Source organism: Amblyraja radiata, chromosome 1, assembly GCF_010909765.2.
Source record: "Amblyraja radiata isolate CabotCenter1 chromosome 1, sAmbRad1.1.pri, whole genome shotgun sequence".
Lineage (NCBI taxonomy): Eukaryota > Metazoa > Chordata > Chondrichthyes > Rajiformes > Rajidae > Amblyraja > Amblyraja radiata.
The window spans coordinates 2,714,042-2,734,446 of NC_045956.1; the positions used below are offsets into that span (position 1 = coordinate 2,714,042).

Below are 20,405 nucleotides of genomic sequence, written 5' to 3' on the forward strand. Positions count from 1 at the left end.
TAATGAATAGCAAACATTCATTTTCTACATATATTCTCAGATTCTTAAACCATAATGGAAAAATATTAGGGTACATCCCCAAAGCATAATAATTGGTTTGACCTAAGGAGTATGACCACCAGTTATATTTCTTGTTCACTTGCTAATTCCATAATATTATGAAAATAAATGCAAGAGAATACAAGAAAATAAGAAATAGGAGCTGGTGTACATACAGTCAATTAGATAATGGCCAATCCTGTACCTCATCTGCACTTTGAGAAACAGCCCTTTGGTCCACCAAGTCTACTCTGACCATTGATCACTCATTCACACTAATTCTATATTATCCCACTTTCTCATCCACTCCCTACACACTTGGGGCAATTTACAGAGGTCAATCAACCTACAAACCCACGTCCTTGGTTATGGCATGCATCCAAAGGAAACCCACGTGGCCACAGGGAGAACATGCAAACTACACAGGGGGTCGAACCTGGGTCTCCGTCACTGTGAGGCAGCAGCTCCTTCAGCTGCGCCACTGTGCTGCCCTTCTCCATTAAATTCCATCGAGTCTAAAGTTATATCAAATTCAGCAAAAACTGAGTGTATATAGTTGATGTGGAGAATTTCATGCTATGATGACATTTCTCATCCCAGTTCTAAAAAGTTGACTTCTTATTTTGTGATTATATCCTCTTTTCTAGCCCGAGGATTTACCATCTCATAATTTATCTAGTCAATCCCGGCGCGACTGAGGAAGCTGTATTGCCAGTGGTGGTGTCGGCAGGTGCAGCCGAGGAAACGGACGGGGTGGGCATCAACAGGTGCGGCCGGGGGTAGCGTCAGAAGGCGCAGCCGAGGAAACAGTGGGGGCCGGGCAGGGATGGCGTCGCCAGTCCAGCCTAGTGTTGAGGTTTGGTAGGTCCGTCCTGTACAATTGGTGTGTGTGTGTGTGTGTGTGTGTGTGTGTGTGTGTGTGTGTGTATGTGTTTGAGTGTGTGTGTTTGTGAGAGTGTGTATGTGTGTTAGAGTGTGTGTGTGTGTGTGTGTGAGAGAGTGTGTGTGTGAGAGTGTGTGTGTGTGAGTTCTAGTGAGAGAGTGTGTGTGTGTGTGTGTGTGTGAGAGTGAGAGTGTGTGAGTGGTCTCAGTGACTGAGCTGCCAGCCCAAGAATCCATTCAGCCCACAATGTCCATACTAGCCTGCTGGAAACCAGTCCCTTCGGCCCACAGCACCATGCTAGTGCTCCAGGAAGCCCCCCCCCACTGGCCCCACAGCAATATTGGAATTGGTGGAGAGGTGGAATATTGCGTTGGGGGACCGGCCCTCCCGTGTGAAGTTGGGACCCCACAGGTCCAACTTAGTCTAGTTTTATAAATAGGTTTCCCAGTCAACAGTGCAGAATTGAGCTGAGAACGTCACAAAAAGTATTGACCAAAAAGCGGCCAACGTCGCCTTTCCCTTGCCTGAAGAACCTGCATAATCCATGCTGTAAATGGAGAAACACTCAGGGTGTACAGCAGGGTTACACAAGCCAGGGGTCATCCATTTTTCACTGAAATAAGAGCAGTTTCTGATCTCCCTTTGTAAAGAGGCTAAGTTCTTCAAGCTTATTTTTGTGTGATTGGAATATGCTGGGGGGGGGGGGGGTCCATGTCGCTCTGCTCTCTAACACTCCCCAGAGCCCCGCCATTCACAGTGAAGGTCTTCCCCTGGTTTGACTTCCCAAATCACTGCTGCTAACTGACTTGCGAAAGAGCAGCGTGCGGCGGATTGAGGGCAGGTCCCGGCCCACGACCGCCCGGTGCTGGAGTCACCCTCCAGTCTGAACCCGAGCACCAAGGTGCAAGCAGCCGAAGGAGCGCATCCCTCGGGACAGCCCCCACTCTACCCCCAGGGTCAGCGCTGTCCGGCCACGGCCACCCTCCGCACCCGTCTCCCCCTGTGCAACCGCACTGTGACGGGCTGTGGGTCGGCAGCGCCCACACACGGGGCCAGGTGGAGCGGGGCCGCGTCCACATGGGGACGAAAACCTGGCAACGTCCCCATCAGCTGCAGCAGAGTTGGGGGCAGTCTGGTCCCTCCGCCCACCCAGAACCAGTCAGCGTGGAGTCCAGGTGCTGGGACAGAAGAAGTGCCCGCTGTACTGGCGGCCATAGTGCTTACCTGACGTTCACCGCTTGTACTCCAGAAGGCGTTGCGTGGCAACAGTACGGGTCACGGGTCATTACCTCGACTGCCGTGCAACCTCCCTATACACAGTACCCTGTGCCGAAAACCTTCTGGACCACCCAATCTACCTGTGGTGCCACTTTCAAGGAACTATGCACCTGCACTCCTAGACCCTCTGCTCTCTAACACTCCCCAGAGCCCTGCCATTCACAGTGAATGTCTTCCCCTGGTTTGACTTCCCAAAATGCAACACCTCGCACTTATCTGTATTAAACTTCATTAACATTCCTCAGCCCATCTGCTCAACTAATCAAGATCATGCTTCAATTTTGATAACATTCTTCACTATCCATGATGCCAACCACTTTTGTGTCATCTACAAAGTTGCTAATTATGCATTGTCATCGAAGTAGAAACTACTGGTCACAGGCCTCCATACGTTTTTGCATGCCTTTATCCACTTTACAAAGTGTGGGACCCAGATGTGGGCATATTATTACAACTGAGACCAAATTAGCTTTTTACATAGAAACATAGAAAATAGATGCAGGAGTAGGTCATTCGGCCCTTCGAGCCAGCACTGCCATTCAATATGATCATGGCTGATCATCCAAAATCAGTACCCCGTTCCTGCATTCTCCCCATCATATCCCTTGATTCTGTTAGCCCCAGGAGCTAAATCTAACTCTCTTGAATACATCCCGTGAATAGGCCTCCACTGCCTTCTGTGGCAGAGAATTTCCCCAATTTATTAATGTTCCTCTTTTGCTTTAAAAAAAAATTGCCATGTAATCTTCTGCATCTGAGAGGGGAAAGTGGCCCCTGGTTTAAAAAAAAACGCAACATCTAATAGAAATTAATTCCAGTGATGAAGCCGTGAACTTCTGATCTCATGACATGAAGATTAGGCATCCAACAGTTCAGTGTCTTTTGGAAAACAAAACTTAATGTCACATTAAAATGACGTCGTGTTATTTAAGGCATAAGATTGCAAAAACATTTTGAAATACAATTCACAATTCAAATGGCTAAATGATTCATTTGTTCAATTAGTTTAGTAATTTGTGAAAATTCATTCTCAGAAACCATTTACTAATTTGTTAAACTTTTAAAGAAAGCCACAATAATAGTGCCTTCGCTGGTTAAACGGGAAACTTTTGTTTTAATTGTAAATCTGCGTTGCTATGAACACTTTTACCTGTAAGAATGCCCTCAGCGTCTATAAAAGTAGCCAGTACATACAATCAAATTTCACTGTACCTTAAAGTGACAATAAACACGAACTTGAAGATAAGAATAAGGGGTCGGCCATTTAGGACTGAGATGAGGAAAAACTTCTTCACCCAGAGAATTGTGAATCTGTGGAATTCTCTACCACAGGAGGCAGTGGAGGCCAATTCACTGGATGTTTTCAAGAGTTAGATTTAGCTCAAGATTCAAGAGAGTTTATTGTCATGTGTCCCTGATAGGACAATGAAATTCTTGCTTTGCTTCAGCACAACAGAACATAGTAGGCATTGACTACAAAACAGATCAGTGTGTCCATATACCATTATATAAATATATACACATTAATATGTATCTCTTAGGAATCAAGGGATATGGGGAGAAGGCAGGACGGGGTACTGATTGGGGATGATTAGCCATGATCTCTAGATTAGCACCTTCTGCCACAGAAGGTAGTTGAGGCCAGTTCATTGGCTATATTTAAGAGGGAGTTAGATGTGGCCCTTGTGGCTAAAGGGATCAGGGGATATGGAGAGAAGGCAGGAACGGGATACTGATTGGGGATGATCAGCCATGATCACATTGAATGGGGGTGGTGCTGGCTCGAAGGGCCGAATGGCCTGCTCCTGCACCTATTTGTCTATGATATTCGATTTCATTTAAATTACTTTAATATTCACTGAAAACATTGATTTACCAAAGCACAATAAGATACAGTGCCGGGTCCAGCTGTGCTCCTCGACACTGAGACGATCCAATGTTCTCCACCGTCAACAGATCATCACCTTCATTCACTCAAACAAATCAGGCCGCCCGCCCAGACAGAAGTGAACCTGGTCACACGTGATATTGTCCCGGGGTGAAGTGCGGCCGAGGGCAGGGGCTGATATTGTCCCGGGGTGAAGTGAGGCCGAGGGCAGCGGCTGTTACTGTCCCGGGGTGAAGTGAGGCGGGGGGCAGCGGCTGATACTGTCCCGGGGTGAAGTGAGGCCGAGGGGGCAGCGGCTGATACTGTCCCGGGGTGAAGTGAGGCGGGGGGCAGCGGCTGATAACAACAACGGCTCACTTTGTCTTCCTGTCTTCCTTCATCCCGCGTCTTCACTCCGCCGCCATCTTGCCACTGTCACGTGGCGCCCTCGCTCGCCCAATCAGCGCTCGGGAAAGCGGCAGTCTGGAGTGGGGGGCAAAGGTCGTGGAGTGGGGGAACAGGTAGAGATAGAGGGATAGGGATAGAGACAGAGAGAGGGAGGGAGATAGGGATAGAGAGAGGAAGAGGGAGATAGAGAGAGAGATACAGATAGGGAGATAGAGAGAGAAAGAGATAGGGAGAGAGAGGGAGAGGGAGAGATAGAGAGAGATACAGAGATAGGGAGAGATAGAGAGAGGGATAGAGAGAGAGATAGGGAGAGAGATAGAGATAGATAGAGGGAGAGGGGGAGGGGGATGAGAGGGCCAGAGGTGGTGGGGGAGATGGTGGGGGTGGAGAAGGGGAGAGCCAGAGGGAGAGGGGGGTGGAAAGCCAGAGGGAGGGGGTGGAGAGCCAGAGTGAGGGGGGATGGAGAGCCAGAGGGAGAATGGGGTGGAGAGCAGAGGGAGAGGGGGTGGAGAGCATTGGGGGAGGAGAGCCGGTGGGAGGGGAGAGCCAGAGGATGGGGGAGGGGGGGGGGGGGGAGAGCAGTGGGGGTGGAGTGCCAGGAAGGGCGGGAGGAGAGGGGCAGAGGTAGTGGTGGGGGAGGGGGGGGAGGTCAACCAGAACCAGACTGACACAGGAAAGGAGCTTTATGCCACCCAAAATATAATGTGTAGGAAGGAACTGCACATCCTGGTGCACACCGAAGATAGACACAAAATGCTGGAGTAACTCAACGGGACAGGCATCATCCCTGAAAAGAAGGATTAGGTGACGTTTCGGGGCAAGACCCTTCTTCAGATGGTTTCTGTTGCTATAGTCTATAGACAATAGGTGCAGGAGTAGGCGATAAGGCCCTTCAAGCCAGTACCGCCATTCAATGTGATCATGGCTGATCATACACAATCAGTACCCTGTTCCTGCCTTCTCCCCATATCCCCTGACTCCGCTATCTTCAAGACCCCTATCTAGTTCTCTCTTGAAAGTTTCCAGAGAACCTGCCTCCACCGCCCTCTGAGGCAGAGAATTCCACAAGTCTCTGTGTGAAAAAGTGTTTCCTCGTCTCCGTTCTAAATGGCTTACCCCTTATTCTTAAACTGTAGACCCGGGTTCTGGACTCCCCCAACATCGGGAACATGTTTCCTGCCTCTAGCGTGTCCAAACCCTTAATAATCTTATGTTTCAATAAGATTCCCTCTCATCCTTCCAAATTCAAGAGTATACAAGCCCAGCCGCTCCATTCTCTCAGCATATGACAGTCCCGCCATCCCGGGAATTAACCTTGTAAACCTACGCTGCAATCCCTCAGGTCTACCTTTAAACACGGCAGTACCTTCAGTACTTCTTCAACAGTAACCCTGACTGCTCTCAAGGCACTTCCAGTGACTGCTCCAATTTCCTCCGTCCTGCTGTCTTTCTTTTCAGTAAATACAGAGGAGAAGTACTAATTTCGGACCTTGCCCATCTCCTGTGGCTCCATAAAGAGGTGACCACTTTGATTCCTGAGAGGTTCCACTCTCTCTAGTTACCATTTTCCCCCTTATGTATTAATAAAATATTTTGGGATTGTCCTTAATGCTACCCGCCAGTGCTATCTCCTGGCCCCTTTTTGCCTTTCTGATTTTCTTTTTTAGTATACTCCTTAGTTCCCGAAACTCCTCCAGGGATGCACTTGATCCCAGCTGCCTATACCTGTCCCATGCATCCTTCGTGTTTTTGACTAAAGTCTCAATTTCCCTCATCAGCTTTAGAGATATAATAACTAGGGATTTATTTCTGAGGATTTCCTTACATATTTTTTTTAAATGGTATCTCAATCATCTTACACTTTAAACATGCAAAAATATTCCAAGGAAGTTTATACCTATGAGGATAAGTTTTAGGATAAGTGGCCAGATTGTTAGTTAAAGAAACCACTTAATTCCACAAAGGAAACTTCTCATGGAGGTAGAGAGCTTCAGAAAGTGAATTTCAGGCTTTGGGTCTGGTCAGCTGGGAGTACAGTTACCAACAATGAGGTGAAGCAAGTCTAGAATGTACAAGCAGCCACAAATGGTGGGGTATAGAGTTATCAGGGGGTTGCTAGCCTATTGTAGGTCACAGAGACAATGAGGGGAGAGGGTATGTTAGTATTTAAACCGATCATTGAGAATTTGAGATGTTCATAGACTGGAAGCCACGTAAATCAGTATATACAATTATGATAAGTAATTAAGCCTTATTCCCAAAAAGAATATAGCCAGAAGAGTTGTGTCTGAGCTCTATTATATGGAGGGTGGAAGCCAGACGAAGAAAGCACAGGAGTAAGTGCGGTTCAAAATAATAAAAGCACGGATGAATGATTTAGTAGGAGATGGACTGAGTTGGGGCATGTTATTGGTGATATGATGGTGGAGAGGACCAATTTGGTACACATGAAATTTACAGAAGTTCATTAAGGGGCAACTCCATTGTTCCTGTCATTTTAATAGACCTCAATGCTTCTTTATTGTCACGTATGCACAGCATGGTGAAATTCTTTTGCACAACCCACAAATGTATAGTCGCCATATTTTGACACTTTACAAGGAAAAAGAAAAGGGCCTGCGAATGTCCTTCTGGGTACAAGGGCTATCTGAATCCAAGACTCTTAGAGCTGGAGGAAGTATATGTTAATTGAGGCAAAGAGCCAGGAGGAACATGATGGAGAATACCATTTGGAATATCATAAGATCATAAGAGATAGTGGTAGAATCAGGCCATTCGGCCCATCAAGCCTACTCCGCCATTCAATCATGGCTGATCATGAATTCCTAAATGGTGAATTCATTTAGGAATTTCACCTCCTAACTCCATTCTCCTGCTTTCTCCCCATAACCTCTGACACCCGTACTAATCAAGAATATGTATTATAGATTTCAATGACTGATGGGTCAGGGGATGCTCTGCAGTCCATGCTGGGTAGTGTCTCCAGCTTCATTGCTCAGTGGTATATCCTCTATAATCTGATTATGATACGGGCACAGCCTTTCCTCATTCATTGTACAGCAGTAGCTGGGGAAAAAAGGGGAAAGAGATGACAGGTGATAACAAGGTCCTCCCTGGATGCATTGGTAGGATTGACAGGCCTTCCAGCTAAGCTCTCTGTGCCATGGAATACGATTGAGATGGTCAGTACAACAATCAGAATTGGGATAAGTAAAAGTTATGGTCATGGCAAGTGTCTCAATGTCTTCTCTGATTTATCAATTTACCTGAGGCTAGATGGAGTCACTTGGAGCCTAGAGGGAGTACAGAAAAGGTTCACCAGACTGATTCCTGGGATGTCAGGACTTTCATATGAAGAAAGACTGGATAGACTCTGCTTGTACTCGCTAGAATTTAGAAGATTGAGGGGGGATCTTATTGAAACTTACAAAATTCTTAAGGGGTTGGACAGGCTAGATGCAGGAAGATTGTTCCCGATGTTGGGGAAGTCCAGAACAAGGGGTCACAGTTTAAGGATAAGGGGGAAATCTTTTAGGACCGAGATGAGGAAAACTTTTTTCACACAGAGAGTGGTGAATCTCTGGAATTCTCTGCCACAGAAGGTAGTTGAGGCCACAGTTCATTGGCTATATTTAAGAGGGAGTTAGATGTGGCCCTTGTGGCTAAAGGTATCAGGGGTATGGAGAGAAGGCAGGTACAGGATACTGAGTTGGATGATCAGCCATGATCATATTGAATGGCGGTGCAGGCTCGAAGGGTCGAATGGCCTACTCCTGCACCTATTTTCTATGTTTCTATATAGTAATAAAAACATTTTATTTATACAAGAATGTGCATTGTGTAAGGCAGCATTTTTTTACAATAGTTTTGCCTACGGAGACTAGCAAGAAGTTGTCTTCAAAAAACATTTCCAAAATGTTAATTTGTGTTTATTGTGTGTTTTGTTGTTATTATTACATGTATGACTGCAGGCAACGAAATTTCGTTCTGACCAAAAGGTCTGAATGACAAATAAAGGATCTAATGATCTAATTAAACCAATACTAGTCACAACATGTTTTTGTGTTGCATTCTATATTAAGAGAACATCATTGAGATTTTTTAAGCAAATGTCGATCAAAGGTTGCTTTTGTATTATATAAATTAAACTGTAAAAGTCAGTATTGTTTTTCCACACCTGCAAACATGTTTTGATTTTCTCTGATCCACCCAATTGCTGGAGTGTGAGAGGAACAGTTGTTCGAGCCTGCAGTTACTTTCCCTTCAGCCGTGCGGTTGCACATGTCGGCGGCGGTGGCGGCTGCTCCCCCTCTGGCCGTCACTTCCGACAATCAGGTTTGGTGCAGAACATTTACTGTGATTTAAACCAAAGATCCTAAAGCGGTTTTAAACCCCAGGAGGGAGATAGTTGTGACCATGGAGACGGCGCAGGCTGAGGATGATGAGAGAAGGCCGCTGTTGCATGTGGAGCCTGGAAGGTGAGTGGCCAAAGGCGGCGGATAAACTTGCAGCCACTCAAACAACAACTCTGCACGGTCTTTGCCCTTTAATATAAACATTAACACGCACATAAAGCACACAAGGACGTTATGTAAATTTAGACAATTATTATACCTGATTCATTTGCTCCTGAAAGTTCAGGGTGAAACGATTTGCTGGCTTGACCCCATCGCAATTGTGTATACAGTCTATAATTACCTTCTATAACCACACCTTCATCTACAATTCCACTGCTCATATCATGATTTCTTTCATCTACCTAACCCATTGTGCAGGACATGGTACAGAACAGGATCTTTGACCCACAACGTCTGACTGTGCTGAACATGATGTCAAGCCCAACTCCTATCTGGCTGTACATAATCTATGGGTTTTCATATTTCTATGGGTTATTGATAGGGGATGATCAGCCATGATCACAATGGATGGCGGTGCTGGCTCGAAGGGCCGAATGGCCTCCTCCTACACCTAGTTTCTATGTTTCTAAATGCCTCCATTCCCTGCATATTCCCAGGTTTAGGGGGACTGAGCAGAGGTGTTCAGCGAAAAGGGTTATTGATAGGGGACGAGGGTTATTGATAGGGGACGATCAGCCATGATCACAATGAATGGCGGTGCTGGCTGGAAGGGCTGAATGGCCTCCGCCTGCACCTAGTTTCTATGTGTATCTATGTTTCTAAATGATCACCGAGCCTGCACTTGGTCTCATCGATATACCAGGAGTCCACACCCGGAACAGTGGGTACAGTAGATGAGGTTGGAGGAGGTGCAAGTGAACCTCTGCCTCACCTGAAAAGACTCCGGGTCCTTGGATGGAGTCGAGGGGGGAGGTATAGGGACAGGTGTTGCATCTCCTGCGGTTGCAGGGGGAAGTACCTAGGGAGGGGTTGGTTTGGGTGGGAAGGGACGAGTTAACCAGGGAGTTGCAGAGGGTCTCTGCAGAAAGGCGTGGAGATGGGAAGAGGTGGCTAGTGGTGGGATTCCGTTGGATTTGGCATAAAGTTACTCATCAGGGACATTGAGTACATAAATTATTCTGTAACTTTCTCACTCTGCTGCTCATAACAATTATGACACAATTATTTCTTATATTTTAATTATGTGGAAAATGTTGCCTTGGTTTGCAAATTGCGATGATTGCAGTAAACCATTAATTTTAACAGATTACAACTAAAAAATCGAAATCATAAGATTTATTCACGGACAGTTCTCAGCTGTATTCTTTGATCTGACATTTCGAAACAACTCATTATTCAAAATAAACACCATGGATAATATTAAACATATTTTGAAAATAACATGTTAAATTCAAGGGAACATGCTTGATTATTAACTGCCATGCCATCTGAAGTGCTCAAATATGGTATTCAGTATAATTTCATTCATGAAGAGAACAACAAACTACAATAGTTTAAGAATGCCTTTTGTATTACTGACAAACATGAGCCAATATTGTGCACACATTCACAGAATAGTCCATTTCTCAAATTAATTGTTATTACGATGTTATGTGTTAATTCTTGTTAAAATATCAGCCTATCTTTAACAGCCAAAAGTAAAATCAAGCATGTTTAATTGTATCTGTAGCAATCTCTTACAGAATGGCCAGAGTAAATATGAGGAATCCAATCATTTGCTTCCGTTTATTTTTCTTTTGAAAAATATTTCTAAATGGCTATCTGTTGGAATCCAGAGGAATAATGAAATGTTTACTTACGGCAGCATAACGGTCCTATAAACACAATATTCATAGATAACATAATAAATAAAAATTCAGTAAATTAAAGGTGGTTCTGCTTTTGTTCAGAAAACAAGTTTCGAGAAAGCAGAAGCTTCCAGTTTCATTGTGAGCACATAGACCTGGCCATGACCCAATGTATTCAATGTGCACAAATGTAGCAAATTAAGACAGAAAATCCTAGAAATACTTGGTACATTTGACAACATTGAGCAGACAGCACAAAACGTTAACTAAACCCTTGTGATTAGTGACTTTTCATCAGCACTAGAAAGTTGACGATGTAATACATTTTAAGCAGATGCAGCAGCAGGAATTGGGAGGCAGAGGACATGTTTGGAATAGGATGGCTTACAGAAGATTAGATTACAAAAGGGAGAATGATAGACACAAAATGTTGGAGTAACAGGCTGCATGTCTGGAGAGAAGGAATGGGTGACGTTTCGGGTTGAGACCCTTCAGACTAATCGGGGAAAGGGAAAAGAGATATAGAACAAATGAATGAAAGATATGCAAAAAAGTACTGATGATAAAGGAAACAGCCCATTGTTAGCTGTTTGCTAGGTGAGAACGAAAACCTGGTGCGACTTGGATGTAGGAGGGATGGAGAGAGAGAGAGAATGCAGGGGTTACTTGAAGTTAGAGAAATCAATATTCATACCACTGGGTTGTAAGCTGCCCATGCAAAATATGAGATGATATGCCTCCAATTTGCATTTAGCCTCACTCTGACAATGGAGGAGGTCAGTGTGGGAATGGGAAAGGGAATTAAAGTGTTGTTAATGATTAAAATAATATGGCTTTAGTAAATGTTGATGTGTGATGACACATGTAAAGTGTGACTCTAGTCCTGACCCCCCCTGACTAGTTCGAAGAAGGGTCTCAACCGGAAACGTCACCCATTCCTTCTCTCCTGAGAAACTCCAGCATTTTGTGTCTATCTAGTTCTTAGAATTCTTTCCTGTGAGCTGGTGGAATTTTCTTTGAGAGGATTTTTTAGGCAGAACATTGTATTGTTTGACACACTGCTACACAATGCCTATGTACCCATCCCCCTTCATTCACTCTTTTACCATATTCTTCTCTCCTCGTCAACTGCCTCATCAACTTTTTCCCCCATTCTTATTCTTTTCTCCCCCCTGCCTACTTCTGCTTTCTTTCTTCCAGTGCTTTCTTAATTCTTATCCCTTAGCTTGCTCACCAACTTCCCATCTCTTCCCTGTTCCTCTTCCTGTCCAACTGCCTTCTACAATGTGGAATATACGGAAGATGATATACAAATGCAGCTCTTGGATAAAATAACATTTTATAGCTCAGAATAATTTTACAACAATATTGTTTGTTTCTTCAGTATTTTGTGTGATATCGTTCCTTAATTCAGTACAGAATCTGAACAATTTTCAAGGCATGAGGAGACAAGATTAGAAAAATGCCCTCTAATCTTTCTGGGCTTTACAAGAGAAAATCAGCAAAGAACCATGAGTTGCCTGAGATTCAAACCTGAATTGTTAGAGTTTGCTTCTCTTACGGGTTCCATTTAGGAACACACAAGAAGCTACATGCATGGTCATAAAATACATTTCAATCTTTAAGATTTCTGATTCTTGTCACATTTCCATTTTAATATTCTGCTTTTGATAATAATGTGAAGCAAGCGTTACAAGGGCATGGTAATGCTTTGTAACATGTTCCATGCAGTTTAAAAGATAGGCTACCCATGAACACAATGGAGTAGCCTATCTTGTTTGTTTTACTCATTTTGTGGTGGCTGCATTTTCCTTCACTTTGCTAGTGAATGAAAACAATAGCTTTTTAAATGAATGCATCTTAACTAAGCCGGTTAAATACTTTCCTAGCTTATAGAACACCAGTATAAAGTAAAACAGCTTAGTTGGCCTGAATATTATTCTCCAGGCTGCACATCCAGCAAGTTCGTATGTGCTTTCCATTGAAAATGGCAGCCTGAAAGCCAAGCTGTGGTAATTATCTCCCCTTTCTTTCTTATCAACAATCTAACAGTTCATTTCAAATGTTTAGTAATGTGACTGTAAATTAATTCTTCAGTTTCCGCTGGTGACTTATGTCATTTTTAACACCACCCAGATATACACAATGAGCTCATTCTTTAGCAGTTGATCTGACAGTGAATGGTAGGTTGAAACAAAGACATTCTGATGCTGGGTTACAAAAGAGTATTGGAGTCAGGCGGTATCTCAGGAGAACATGGATTGGTGATGTTTCGGGTCGGGGCCCTTTGATTGTGGGGGAGGGGGGAGTAAACTGGAAAAGAGGAGGGACACCACCAAGCCTGCCAGGTAATAGGTTGATACAGATAATGGTTGGACAAGGGCCAGAGATGAAAAGACAGGTGGTGTGAGACAAAAAGAGTGAAGCAGGAGGAGGGAATGTGGGGGGAGAAATAGGTGTGAGTTCAAGTGGGGCACAGAGGACAGGGAAGGGGAAGGGTTATATGGGGGAAGTAGAGAGAGGGGGAGGGTTACATACATATTTTCATCCCGCTGGGTTGTAGACTACCCAAGCAGAATATGAGGTGTTGTTCTCCCAATTTGCAATTGTTCTTCCAATTAGCATTTGGCTTCACTCTTGCAATGGAGAAAACCCAGGACTGAAAAGTCAGTATGGGAATGGGAAGAAGAGTTAAAATGGACAGCAACCGGTAGACTTTCCGAGCATGGTCTTGTAGATAGGCAGTTAGATCATACATGTCAACTGACCTGAAAGAGACAAATGGTGTTTTATCATTAATGTTTTATTATTATTAATGTTTAGTGTTTTCTGAGTCATTCGTAACTGTCACTGTATGTCATGTTGTTACTTGTGGGCGGAGCACCAAGGCAAATTCCTTGTATGTGAATACTTGGCCAATAAACTTACTTACTTCCTCCCTCCCTCCCCTCCCCTCCCCTCCCTCCCCATTACAGGTAGGAGATAATTGCACTTGAGAAGGTGCAGATGAGATTTGGCAGAATGTTTAAGAAGGAACTGCAGATGCTGGAAAATCGAAGGTACACAATTGCTGGAGAAACTCAGCGGATGCAGCAGCATCCTTCGCTCCATAGATGCTGCTGCACCCGCTGAGTTTCTCCAGCATTTTTGTGTACCTTTGGCAGAATGTTATATGGGATGGTGTTTAAGCACTGAGGAAAGACTGGCTAGGCTGTGTTATTTTCCTTGGGGCAGAGGAGATGGAGGGTAACCTGAAAGGCATACTAAATTATGAAATGGAAATGAATCTGGCAGGTAGTAGAAACCATTTCCCCATAAAACAAGTAGGATTTAAGGTAAGGGGTAATTGGTCTGAGAAAGATCTTTTTAATCTAGAAGGTGGATGGATGGATTCTGGAATGCACCCGCCTGAATGGGTGGTGAAGCAAGTACTTTTACAATATTAATTGTTACTGGTAATTACGTTAATTAATTCAGTTGATTCCAGATCTAATCTTTCTCTAATCTTCTGCAGCACAAATAAAGTTTAACAACAGTTTAGTTTAGAAATACAGGGCAGAAACAGGCCCTTCTGCCCATCAAGTCCGCGCCGACCAACGATCCCCACACACTAATACTATCATACACATACTAGGGACAATTTCCAATTTAATCAGACCCAATTAACCTACAAACCTGTACATCTTTGGTGTGTGGGAAGAAACCGGAGCGCCTGGGGAAAACCCACGCAGGTCACGGGGAGAATGTATAAACTCCGTACAGACAGCGCCCGTGGTCAGGATTGAACCCGGGCCTCTGGCAAAACAGCAACTCAATCTGAAAGTTTGTGAGAGTATTTGGTGACGTTCAGAATCACTTTAAACTTTGATGAAAGTGGAGGACACACAGTGCTGGAATAACTCAGCAGGTCAGGCAGCATTTCTAGAGAACATGGATAGATGATGTTTCGGGTCGAGACCCATCTTTCTTTAGAAAAAAAGTTATTAAAGAATTGAAGTCTGTGTGAGGTGTCTCAGATGTGGGGGGGGGGGGGGTGTTGCTGGATGGAATAGAAGTGTGTAGAGTGGGGCTGGAGCAGGCAGAGATGATGGGGCTGCTGGGGCTGTCCTGTTTGTGGACTGGGAAGGAGATAGAAGCAAGCAGTGTGGAGCTGGGGAATGATAAGTTGGAGGCTATGGAGGGGAGATCACCAGTCGTTGAGATCAGAAATTATTTGGACGAAGATGGTCTGGTGTTTTTGTCTGTGGGGTCATGGTCAACGGGTAGATATGAGGAGGTGTCTGAGAGCTGGCGCTTGGCCTCAGCAAGGTAGAGCAGCCCACCAGACTACAACAGCACCTCGGGCAGGTTTAATAACAATGTTGGGATTGTTGCGAAGTGTGCGGAGGGTTGTGCTTTCAGAGAGGGCTTGAAGTGTCTGAAGTGAGTAGAGATGGCAAAACAGTTGATGTCTTGCTGGCAGTTGGAAATAAAAAGGTCCAGAGTGGGTAGAAGGCCGGCAAGGGGGGTCCAGGAGGAAGGGGATTGTTGAAGTTGGGAGGAGTCGTCCTCATTGGGAGGCGAGAACTCTTTCCAATAGAGAAATGCCTGGAGGCAGAGGCGATACAAGAAGATCTTTACATCATGGTAGGCCCCAAACATGTGAGGTAGGGCAGAAGGACACCTTCATCAGCAGTGCACAATGACCACTGCTGTGCCATATGCAAGATACTTGAGGCAGCTAGACAAGGTTTCCCCAATGGCAACTCTCAATCTCTGCTTCCACTGGAATGACAGGGGCACCAGGTGCATGGGAACACCTCTGCTTCATTCCCTGCTGTGTTTCACATTTATCTGATTTGAACATATATTTGTGCTCCTTATCATCGCAGAATCAAAATACGGAATGTTTTTTAATTTTGGCTTACATGTGGCCATTTATTAACCATCATTAATTGCCATAGACAAGTTGTTGGTAAACTAACCTCTTGAATTATTGTAGTGCTTTGGGAAAGGCACTCACACAGTGTTGTTGGACAAGGTGTTCAAGGATTTATATCCAACAACAATGAAAAGTTGGTGATCATGGAGTCTAGAATCACTGTTGATCTTTGAAGGCAACCTAAAGCATATTTCCATATTTCTTCTTCACCAGCCTAGCTACCCCTGTTGCCATTTCCAAGGAACGTTAGACCTGAACCCCACAGTCCCTCTTTTCATCAACATTCCTTAGTGCTAATTTATTGATCTGTCCTACCATATTTGACTTCCCTAAATTCCTGGGAAGAGGATGTCCGATGAGAGGAGACTGTGTAAGATCTGATTCTGAATGGCCAGTGAATGTTGGCTTTGTTGTCGATGCCCACTTCCTATTTATGAATAAAGCATAGATGCATTTTCATCCTTCGGGTACTAAGATGAATTTCGTGTGCCGTTGCATGTATCTTTTGGGGCAAATATAGTGTTGTAGTTAAAGCCTGACCATGAGGCCACCTACAGGTGTAACATTTATTGCAGGGCATTATCCTATGAACAAAGCCCAAGTTGTTAAGCTAATGTAGCTAACAGTCGATGAACATTTAATGGCATTATACAGCAAGTCATAATGGTCGCTAAACTTTCCCAATGGTCCAGCCAGTTTAATCTTAAAAGCATAGTCTTTTATCCTTTCATAATTTAATTAACATTGGAGATTTTTTTTTTAAACAAATAAAATGCTTCGCAATTGTTGGGAAATTCCTTTGTTTGGCATCTGGCTCACTTGGTACTGTTTCCTGTACTTTAAAACTCATTGATCCTGTTTCCTTTGCTCCCATTAAGATCACCAGGCCCTTGTTTTCTATGCTCCTTTAAATTCACCGGTGCCCTGTCGCCTGCATTCCTTCAAGGTCACTGTGACTTTGTTTTCCACATTCCCTTTAAATGCACTGTTCTATTTCCTGTGGCTCTTTTACATTTACCAGGCCATGTTCCCGTGCTCTTTCAAAGCTTACTAGAGCCCCATTAAACTCACCAGATCACTGTATTGCACTATTGTGGAACATCTAAAAAAGTAAATTAAAAGTGATTTGGTGTTAATAGGAGTAATATCCAATAATCCAGAACATTTGCTAATCCTATCTAACCTGAATCCTGTGAACGTCACCTTTAATTGGCATGCTGGCCTTAATAACAAGAGGAATCGAATATAGGAGCAAAGAGATCCTTCTGCAGTTGTACAGGGCCCTAGTGATACCACACCTGGAGTATTGTGTGCAGTTTTGGTCCCCTAATTTGAGGAAGGACATTCTTGCTATTGAGGGAGTGCAGCGTAGGTTTACAAGGTTAATTCCCGGGATGGCGGGACTGTCATATGCTGAGAGAATGGAGCAGCTGGGCTTGTACACTCTGGAGTTTAGAAGGATGAGAGGGTATCTCATTGAAACATATAAGATTGTTAAGGGCTTGGACACACTAGAGGCAGGAAACTAGAAGTTATTAGCCTGTACTTTAAATACTCCCAAAGAGCAAGTCTCCACAGCTCCCTAGAATAGAGAATTCCAGAGATTTACTACTCTTTGCCAGAAGAAATTTCTATATACCCAAGTTTTAAATAACTGTTCGTCACTTTTCTAGTAACTATGCCTTTTATTTGAGACCCTCTGACAAGTGAAAACACCTCGAGGTCTGTTCTGTTATGCCTCCTTAGGATCTTATATGCTTCAGTAATTTCACCTCTCAATTCTTTTAAATTCCAAAGAATATGGACTAACCTTTCTTGATAGCACAACCCGCTTATTCCAGGAATTAGCCCGGTGAATTTTTGTTGGGCTGTCCCCAATTTTATTACATCCTTTTTTAGGTTAAGGGACCAAAAATGTGTACAGTACTCTAAATGTAGCCTCATCAACATGCTAAACAATGATAAAACAGCTTTGCTGTTTCTAAACTCCAACCCCTTTGCAATAAAAAAAACCCAATACAGTATGTTGTTTACACTCAACTACTTACTGCACTTGCCTGTTAAATTGTTATGATTCAGGCACAAGAACACCTAGATCTCTCTGCTTCATTGTTTTCATTGAAATAATAATCTGCATTTTGATTAATCTTACAAAATGCTTTACCTCAAATTTACATTTTCACATTTGAAAATGTTTCACTCACTCGCACTCTCACACTCACGCTCACACACTCACGCTCACACACTCACTCACACTCACTCACTCACACTCTCACTCACTCACACTCTCACTCACTCACACTCTCACTCACACTCACACTCTCACTCACACACTCACGCTCACACACTCGCACTCACTCACTCACACTCACACTCACACACACACTCTCACTCACACTCACACTCTCACACTCTCACACACTCACTGTTTTCATTGAAATAATAATCTGCATTTTGATTAATCTTACAAAATGCTTTACCTCAAATTTACATTTTCACATTTGAAATTTTTTCACTCACTCACACACTCACATTCTCACTCTCACACTCACACTCACACACTCACACACTCGCGCCCACACACTCACTCACTCACACACACACTCACACTCACACTCACACTCACCACTCAATCGATTTTTCATTGCAGAATCACACTATATGCCCTTCTAATGTTTGTTTCATTGGTAAACTTGGATACCTTACTTTCTGCTGCCTCCATCGTCATTAATATAAAGAGTAAATAATTGGGGGCCAAGAACTGATCCCTGGGCAAAGGATCCCTGGATCCACTAGTTAAACTCTTAACAACCTGGAAAGACCTATTTATTTCAACATTGTTTCTATGTGATTAACAATTTCTAATCCATTCTTGTCCCAAAACCACGTGCTCTTGATCTGTGTACCAGTCTTTTATGTGGCACTTCATCAAACGCCCATTTGATGTCAAAATAAATCTAATCTCCGGTTCCCTCTGTCTGCTCTCCTTGTTACATCTTCAAAGCACTCAATTAAAGTTGTCAAGCATGATCAAGCTTTTAATGAATACCTGTTGACTTGGTTTGATTACATTAAGCTTTCCTAGATAATTATTTACTTAAAATCAAAGAATCATAGTTATAGTGCAGATAGTTCAGACCTTTAGCCCACTGGGTCTGCACCGACCAACAACCATCCACTGACATCCACCCAGTAGCAATCCCATATTTTATTCTCCCCACAATCTCAACAACTATCCCCCTTTAATTCTACCACTTACCTAGTCACCAGGGACAATTTACAGTGGCTAGTTAAACTACTAACATATTTGGGATGTGGGAGAAAACTGGGAATCTAAAGGAAAACCACGCAGTCACAGGGAAAATATTCAAACTCCAAACAGACAGCACCTGAAGTGAGGATTGAAGCTGGTTCTCTGGTACGGTGAGGCAGTGACTCTATTAGCTGCACCTCTGGGCTACCATATTTATTGGATTATTGACTTTAACATCTTGCCAATAATAGATGTGAAATCAACTGGCCCATTATCTCCCACCTTTTGTCTTCTTTCCCCCGAGCAACATTTTATCTGGTATGTTATTTGATTGCATGCAGCTCTTTAATATACTCTCAATACTGCATGTTAAAGATCTGCATGGACCTCTGCTTGTCTTCATCAGTCTGCTTGTAACCTAATAATGATGGCACATGTTCTTGGCCAGGTGATGCTTATTTTATTTTGTGGATGGACCTATTGTTGCGTACTGTTAATCGAAATTTTGCAGAAGTATGCAAAGTACAGCAGTGATTATTAAAAAAAAATCGATATTACTAAAAGTCTGATCTTGACCACTTCCTGTTCTGTATATTGATTTTAGAAAAAACGCTGCCACTTACGGCTGTGATTTTTGGCCATCTTACTCGGAGTCCCCCTCCGCTCATCAGGTGCCGAGGATTTTTCCCAGCGATTAAAAATAAAAATTATTAGTGTTTAAAAAATGTTGAGATACTCTCTCCTGTCAATCATGTCATGAAGGCCATGCCCCTTCTGGTGGGAGGGACTATAAAACCCAGAATTGTGGGCGTGGCTCAGTCTCTGCAAGATGGAGGAGGGAGAGGTCACGACTCGCTGTCTTTAGTGGCCTTGCACCCTGCTTGAAATGGTATGAAACTGCACTTGAATTTGGAGGCCTTGCACCCTGCTTGAAGTGGTAAGAAACTGCACTTGAATTTGGTGGCCTTGCACCCTGCTTGAAATGGAATTTCAAGGAATAGCCGTGAGTCAACTGCCAGCCCACCAGCCGTGAGTGAGTGAGCTGCTTGCACAATAGGCTTGAGTGACTGAGCTGCCAGCCCAAAAATCCATTTGGCCCACAATGTCCATACTAGCCCTCGACACCAGTCCCTTCAGCCCACAACACCCATACTAGCGCTCCAGAAAGCCCCCCCCCCACACTGACCACCAATATTGGAATTGGTGGAGAGGTGGAATATTGCGTTGGGGGACCAGCCCTCCCATGTGATGCTGGGACCCAACGGGTCCCACTTAGTCTAGTTAAATACTGGTTGCGTTCGACACATTTAATTTTATTAGTACCAGCCTGATACATTGATTTTCTTTTTGCATTCTAATAACGATTACAATAATATGGCTAGAGTAAATGTCGACGTGTGATGAAACACACATGTAATGTGTGATGTATGTTTGCTTAAAGATGGATGTAATTTTTCTTCCATTCTTCCCCAATAGAACAGTACTTTTACCTATCATTATGTTGCTTAACCAAGATGTAGGACTTCAAACAATCTGATAGCGTTAGTGAAT

General features: G+C 43.7%; 2 protein-coding genes across 5 annotated transcripts in view; one reads left to right on the forward strand and one right to left on the reverse strand.

The window, feature by feature from the left end:
• Nucleotides 1–4,531, reverse strand: part of abhd18 (abhydrolase domain containing 18) — a 46,700-nt gene extending 42,169 nt beyond the window's left edge. Inside the window, exons 1-2 of one of the 4 annotated variants that reach the window (XM_033013958.1) lie at nucleotides 4,433–4,481; nucleotides 4,218–4,267 (exon numbers count right to left, since the gene is read on the reverse strand). The gene's annotated coding sequence lies outside the window, so the exon portion shown is untranslated. Of the gene's footprint in view, nucleotides 1–4,076; nucleotides 4,177–4,217; nucleotides 4,269–4,432 lie in introns of those variants that run through there. The other 3 variants (XM_033013807.1, XM_033013877.1, XM_033014040.1) reach the window with 3 other exon arrangements.
• Nucleotides 4,532–8,753: 4,222 nt separating this feature from the next.
• mfsd8 (major facilitator superfamily domain containing 8) overlaps nucleotides 8,754–20,405 on the forward strand; it is a 32,171-nt gene continuing 20,519 nt past the window's right edge. The window contains exon 1 of the mRNA XM_033014252.1: nucleotides 8,754–8,953. Within this exon, the coding sequence (XP_032870143.1) occupies nucleotides 8,892–8,953 (62 nt within the window). The 5' untranslated portion in view covers nucleotides 8,754–8,891. The remainder of the gene's footprint in view (nucleotides 8,954–20,405) is intronic.